The 7,687-nt window shown below is 39.5% G+C and overlaps 1 protein-coding gene across 1 annotated transcript; it reads left to right on the top strand.

Moving 5' to 3' along the window:
- The first annotated feature begins 3,919 nt into the window (after positions 1-3,919).
- On the top strand, positions 3,920-6,169 carry LOC117314615 (uncharacterized protein K02A2.6-like). The gene has a single exon (XM_033868684.1). It carries the CDS (start codon positions 3,920-3,922, stop codon positions 6,167-6,169), a length of 2,250 nt encoding a protein of 749 aa, XP_033724575.1.
- The last annotated feature ends 1,518 nt before the right edge of the window (positions 6,170-7,687 follow it).

Below are 7,687 nucleotides of genomic sequence, written 5' to 3'. Positions count from 1 at the left end.
TAACGCATATAGAAACAATTGTGTTGAAGGTTTCCGTAATAATTGAATCAAAGCGAGACAATAGACTCTCTCTAAATCGCCCGAGAACATGTCGTCAGCTAATGCGATTTCACCCTTTTACAATTCAGTAATTTTCTATCGTATAAAGCGGCAGTTTGTGACGGAGCTCTGTTCACTTGTCAGCGAATTATGTTATCGTTGAGGTGTTTTTGCTTAATTTTATTACATGGAGATAAGTCCAATACTAATTGATGTAGCCAACAGGTAACGTTGATGGTATATGTGATATTGTACCGTCATCGATCACCAAAACTACATTTTTGTTCGAATTATTTTAATCTCGGACAATTGCAAGCGTCTCAGAGAGACTGCCGGCAACCAAGTACACTAAGTAAAAACGCGTACGCAGCAGAAAATATTTTAATGTATTAAAAATAGTAAATGAAAAGTAAAATCTAACAGATCAGAGCTCGCATCAATTCAATCGTTACTGTACTGTACGACGTCGTGAATGTGTCTGGTAGATTAGACCCATCAGAAACAGTCCTGGCGTCTATTGATTTCTTTATTCATATTTACAATATGTACAGATATTACATATGTATATACAGTTCAAACAACTGTAATTGAGGATTACTTGAGCAACGCATTGAATCGTGTACTGTTAACATATTTTAATTGTATCGGTGAAGCTTTGGGAGGGATGCTGCCTTAATCAAACAAATCCTGCCGGTACATTAATTTTCAATTCATGTTACTGTAAGTACTAATTGTTCACACGTGTTTCCATTTCATATCCGATTTTATGAAACACGTCTTAGAAGTTCTTTTTTCGTGAGTTTTGAGACATGTTATATATTTTTTTATTATTTAAAGTACTCTCCACATAACTCAAAAACAAATTTCTGACAATTTTTATAATCATAATGTGGATGACCCAGACAGCTATTTTGTTGTACTTTTTGACAATTCATGACGTCATGTTATTATCCATAGTGGTGAGTATTGAGTTTACAATAATATGCTCGAAAGTCCCAATAACAGCCCTTTTGCCGTAGCGTCAGTGTATGTGTACTGTAAGTCACGTTTCTGGAAATCAAGAGGGCGAGAACGAGGCTCGCCAGGGCGTGTCTAAAGTCCGGAGGCGGAGGACCTAATATCCGGACTTGTAAAAATCCTCACACAACACTTGTATTTCGTCACAATCAATTTTTGACTGACGTAGCCATATAAAAACTCCCGAGGATGTTTTCCACTTGTAATAAATGCAAAAAAATTCAATTGGTCGCTTCATGCAGAGCCATTGTCATTTTGAGCAGCGGGGATAATTGTGATAGTTGTAGTAACTGGTGGCTACCTCACTGAACATATGCCCGTCATACCTCCTTGAAAACTCATCAGCGATTAGTTGCCCGATGTTGTACTGGCAGGATAATGTCGGCATCTGAAATGGTAGCGAAACATGTTAATGTAATTTATATCAGGACAGACCGTCCAGTCCATACATACTGTGTTGGTATTAATAACTGGAGTGCATAACGTTTAAAAAAAAATATATTAAGACAAATATAGTAAATTATCATAGATCAATGACATTAACAATGTTAAAAGAAATAATTCAAAAAGGCATAATTGGATGATCTTGGTTTAATAAACAATAATGCAAACGTACACCGCAATTGGCGTACCACAAAATACAATATAAAGGCATCAAGACGATCCTGGGAACAGACAACTTCTGATGTCGAGTCAATATGTTTGACAACGGTTCAATGCAATTAATAGGATCCTGGGTACAGACATCCCCTGATCTCAATAAGTTAATGCAATGTTTGTTTCCTATCATCAATCAAGGAAACTTCAATCAGATAGAAGTTCTAACTGTTTCCAATCATCAGTCATGGAAACTTCATCAATGATAGTACTGATTTCCTGAGATGTAGCTGTCATGTATAATGGTTCAGTTATAAACAAGTACTACTTGTGCATAGTACCATTCGTATGATTCACATGCAAGCTTGATTATATTATATCATCAATGTATATGTCAAACGTTTGATTGATCTTGATTAAACAGAACTACTTGAGAGCCGCCATGCGTTAGAGTTGGTAATACATAACATGGTGTCAGAATCGGAAAGAATCCGCCCAACTACAAGACATCGGTCTTGAGAAACACTGAACAAAGGTTCAAGAAGTAATATTGCATCTAACATGGAAGCTTTAGTGGGCTCAACACCGATGATGGACTGGCAAAGCCAGGATTTGGAATTTGCATGGAAAACTTTCAAGCAACATGTGACATGTATGTTCTCGGGACCGCTGCTGGGGAAAACAGAACCAGAAAAATGTGCCTACCTGATGATCTGGGCAGGAGAAAAGGGAAGAAACATGTTCACAACATGGAACCTCACAGAGGATCAACAGAAAGAACTTAAGTATTATTATGAACATTTTGAACAATATGTCAAGCCACGGTCAAATGTAATATACAACAGATATAAGTTTCACAGTAAAACACAAGGTGAAAATGAAACATTTGAACAGTTCACAACACAATTACAGATTTCAGTAAGAGATTGTGATTATGAAAACTCTGATGAAATGGTCCGGGATCGGATAGTTATTGGTGTGAGAAATTCGAAAATCAGAGAAAAGCTGATCAATATTGGAAATGAACTTACACTGAACAAAGCTTTAGACATAGCCAGGACACATGAACTGTCGCATGCACATGCAAAATCTATGTCTGGTGAAGATGCAAGAGTTCATTCAATCACCAAAGCCAAGTCAACTAGCAACTATAAATCCAAACGTGCACCCACAGTAGCTAAAGTAAAGGAAAACACGTGTACAAGATGTGGATATAGTTACACCGGAAGTAGTAGGCATGAAAATTGTCCAGCTTTTGGAAAGACATGTTTGAAGTGTCAAGGAAAAAATCACTTCGCAAAACTATGCAAAACAAAGAACTTCAAAATCAAAAAGAAAATAGCTCATGCATTAGACCAAGAAAGTTCGGAGGACGAGTTCTACGTCGGATACCTGGAGACAGAAATAAACTCTCTTCAAATGGAATGGAGTGAAAACATCACAGTAGAAGACAAATCGCTACTGTTCCAGTTAGACACAGGAGCTATGTGCAACGTTATCAGTCTTCAGACGTTAACAGAGATCAACGCTCTTCACAAGCTGACATCACAATCGGTGATACCACTCCGTTCATATTCAGGACACGTAATCAAACCTGAAGGGAAGGCAACATTGAAGTGTAAATACAAGGAACATGTCAAGAACTTAACGTTTCATGTTGTTAATAGAGATGTTAAACCTATCCTAGGAGCTCAGTCATGCAAGGAAATGGAGCTGGTACAGCGTGTAAACAACCTGAGTAAGTCTGTCTTACCTGCTGATCTTGAACAATTTGTTGATGTATTTGAGGGTTTAGGGTGTCTACCAGGAATACACAAAATACAAGTTGATCATACTGTCCAACCAGTCGTTCATGCCCCCAGGAAAATTCCCATAGCCATTAAAGACAAAGTAAAGGCAGAGCTAGATCGTATGGAGAAAGAAGGGGTAATTGTAAAACAGTCTGAACCAACACCTTGGGTAAACTCCATGGTAACGGTAAGCAAACCCAACGGAAAAATACGCGTCTGTGTGGACCCACGGGATCTCAACAAAGCAATTTTGAGGGAACATTACCCAATGAAGACGGTAGAAGATATAATTCTGGAAATCCCAGAGGCAAAGATATTCTCAAAATTGGACGCAACTTCCGGATTTTGGCAAGTTTGCCTGGACGAGGAGTTCCAAATTATGTACATTTAACAGCCCATTTGGGAGATATCGATTCACCCGACTCCCATTTGGAATCAAATCAGCACCTGAGGTGTATCAGAGAATCATTTCTGAAATGGTACAGGATATCGAGGGCAGTGACGCAATAGTGGACGATATACTTGTCTGGGGAGCCAACATGAAGGAGCACGACGAGAGGCTGAAACGAGTTCTCGGACGCGTGCGAGAGTACAACCTTACACTGAGCAAGGATAAATGTCAGTTCAGGAAGGACCGCGTAACTTACGTTGGACATGAACTCTCAGATAAAGGTGTAAAACCTGACCCAGAGAAAGTACGAGCAGTCCAGGAAATGGACCCACCGAGAAATAAAGAAGAACTCATGACTTTCCTCGGATTTCTGCAGTACTTGGGAAAGTTTCTTCCCAGTATGTCGGAAAAATCTGCACCTCTACGCCAACTACTGCAAAAGGACATAGCATGGCACTGGGAAGAGGAACACATGAAGTGTTTTGAAACACTGAAGGATCTTGTTATCAAAGCGCCAGTTCTGCGTTACTATGATAAAAATAAAGAACTTGTACTGACAGTAGACGCTAGCTCAAAGGGACTTGGTGCAGCATTAGTCCAGGAAGGACAACCCATAGCATTTGCCTCGAGGGCATTAACCACATGTCAGCAGAACTATGCGCAAATTGAGAAGGAGACATTGGCTATCGCCTTTGGTTGCACAAAATTTCATCAGTACGTGTTTGGCAGACATGTCCTAGTAGAGAGTGACCACAAACCATTGCAGTCAATATTCACGAAGCCACTCTTCCAGGCCCCGCCTCGTCTTCAAAGGATACTGCTGACGTTGCAGAAATATGACCTGAAAGTGTCTTATAAACCAGGAAAGGAAATGTTCCTAGCGGATACATTAAGCCGTGCATTTCTGAAGGAGTCCAACGAGGACTTAGTTCCGGATATTGCGGTGAATGAGGTACACCTATTATCGTACTTGCCTGTGTCACCAGAGAAGTTACAGGAATTCCGCAAAGCTACAGCTGAAGATGTAGAGTTACAACAACTTCAGAAAGTTGTTTTGGACGGTTGGCCGGACAGGAGGGATCAAATATCATTAAATATTAGACAATATTGGGATAGTCAGGATGAGATATCTTGTGTGGACGGCTTACTGTTTAAAGGACACAAACTTGTAGTTCCCAGAACCCTACGTCCGGAGATGTTGAAAATCATTCACAGCTCGCATCTTGGAATTGTCAAATGTAAGTCACGAGCAAGGGATACATTATTCTGGCCAGGCATGTCTTCAGAAGTAGAAGATGTCGTCTCAAAATGTTCAGTTTGTGCACAGCACATCAACCGGAACCCGAAAGAACCCCTGGTGGAAACAGAAATTCCTAATAGGCCCTGGTCAATAGTGTCAGCAGACATATTCGAGTACAAGGGACAAAACTACCTGTTATCCGTTGACCATTACTCGAAATGGCCGGAAGTAGCAAAACTTGACAACATGAGTAGTAACAATACCATTCAGTATATCAAGAGTCAGTGTTCCAGATATGGAATAATGGACAAATTAATTACGGACAATGGCCCGCAATTTGCAAGTGCAGAATTCAACGAGTTCACAAAACAGTATGGAATTCAACATGAAACCTCCAGCCCTCACTATGCACAGTCTAATGGACAGGCTGAACGTTGTGTACAAACCGTGAAGAATCTTCTTCGTAAAGCTGACAATGGTGATCCATACAAAGCCTTGTTAGTATACAGAAACACAGCTATTGAGGACATGAAACTTTCTCCTGCGCAAATGTTTCTGGGCAGACGCTTAAAGTCTGACTTACCAACGACTGCACCTCTTTTAAGTCCAGGTGTGATACAGCCAAATGACTTGAAATCGCATATGAAGGCAAGACGAGTAAAACAGAAGTTTTACTATGACCGACATAGTGGTCCAGCTCTTAAACCACTAAACCCAGGTGACAATGTTATCATGCAGAAAACACAACACAAGCAATGGATTCCAGCAACAGTTTCACAAAAACACCACAACCCAAGATCCTATATTGTGGAAACAAGCACCGGAAGTAAATACCGGAGAAACCGGAAATACCTTCGACTTACAAAGGCGGAGTTCCCCAATATGAATTGCGATGATGAGCCATTTATTCCAACAGTGAATCCGCCACAACAAGGAACAGTTGTAAAGCCTGATAATCAACAACCAAGCACCAGTGACAATAATCAGGAAAACGCGAATCCACCTATGTCACAATTTGGACAATCAACCCCACAGAAAACCAGATCGGGACGAATTGTTGTGCCAAACAGAAAATATCGTGATTATGTGACATAACGCGTCGCGAATAAACTTTCGAACTATTGTGCTAGGAAAAGAACTAAAATGCACAGCGAAAGATTATGATTTGAATGATTTTGTGTTTATTTTTTATTTACACTGTGCCAACTAGATAAAACGACAAAACGCGTTCGATATATCCTATCGCGCCAGTGATTTATTACACAAGTAGTGTTATTTGACTGTTAAAGTTTATTTTAAATTGCTCATAAAGTACTCAAGAAATGCAGAACAGTTAAGATTATAAATTGTGTTTTGGACACTTGAAAATAATTGGACTTGGAGAAAGTAAGAATTTTCTGTTATTATATCTGTGCTTATTACAAGTTTACTAGATATAATTTCTCTTGTATGTATATTGGTAAATAATAATTCCATATTTTTCTTAAGGAGAGGGATGTCATGTATAATGGTTCAGTTATAAACAAGTACTACTTGTGCATAGTACCATTCGTATGATTCACATGCAAGCTTGATTATATTATATCATCAATGTATATGTCAAACGTTTGATTGATCTTGATTAAACAGAACTACTTGAGAGCCGCCATGCGTTAGAGTTGGTAATACATAACAGTAGCGACATCCGTTATGTGGACATGTATATCCAAAAATATCCCCTCTTCATCTTAAGTTCCATTTCACAGGATTTTCTTTCTGCGTCCTAAGTTCGGGACTGACTTCCACATGAGACATCCTTTTCCATTGCCCAATAAAGTGAACTGTGACCGATGATAATACTGTAAATACAATAGAAAACCGGTCGCAAACAACAGCGCAATACAAGGACAAAATATATAATAATCCAATAAATAGGGTGTGGCGGGTGGGTGCATGATTATTTAAACAATAATTGATATGGATGCTCTAGATTACCCGACTGCTTTCTGTTATTTCCAATCGTAAAAGCAGAATCTCAGCACTGGAGATTCTCAACAAGGGAGATTCTCAACAAGGGAGACAACTCTAAAGTAAAAAATGTCAGGACAGCACAAGGGAGGCAACTCTTTGAACACCAGGACAAATTACACACCACCAGAATGCCATATGCCTCTGATAATGTGATTTATGCATAACACATCAATCTAATTAATTGTAATCAACAAAATACTAAACTGAACAATGGGTCATTTCCTCCAATCATTTAACGACAGATTTGCCTCCCGTTTTACGTGTTTCAGATTTCTCAGTCGACCTTTAGGGTGTGATTTATCGATTTATTTGTCGCCCTTTAGGGTGTGATTCCCTGTCGCCCTCTAGGGTAAGATTTCTCAGTCACCCTTTAGTGTAAGATTTCTCTGTCACCCTTTAGGGTGTGCTTTCACTGTCAACCCCTAGTTTGTAATTTATTTGTCACCCTCTAGGGTGTAATTTCTTTGTCACCATCTAGAGTGTGATTTTTCAATCACCCTCTACGGTGTCTTTTCTCTGTCACCCCCTCGAGAGTGATACCTCTGTTAGCCTCTGGAGAGTAATATCCATGTCACCCTCTACAGTGTGATTTCACTGTCAACC

The sequence above is a fragment of the Pecten maximus genome, chromosome 16 (assembly GCF_902652985.1).
Source record: "Pecten maximus chromosome 16, xPecMax1.1, whole genome shotgun sequence".
Taxonomy (NCBI): domain Eukaryota; kingdom Metazoa; phylum Mollusca; class Bivalvia; order Pectinida; family Pectinidae; genus Pecten; species Pecten maximus.
This window is presented reverse-complemented; position numbering and strand designations above follow the sequence as displayed.

Coding starts and splice junctions, on each gene's coding strand:
- LOC117314615 (XM_033868684.1), top strand. CDS start 3,920: ATGGTACAGGATATCGAGGGCAGTGACGCAATAGTGGACGATATACTT.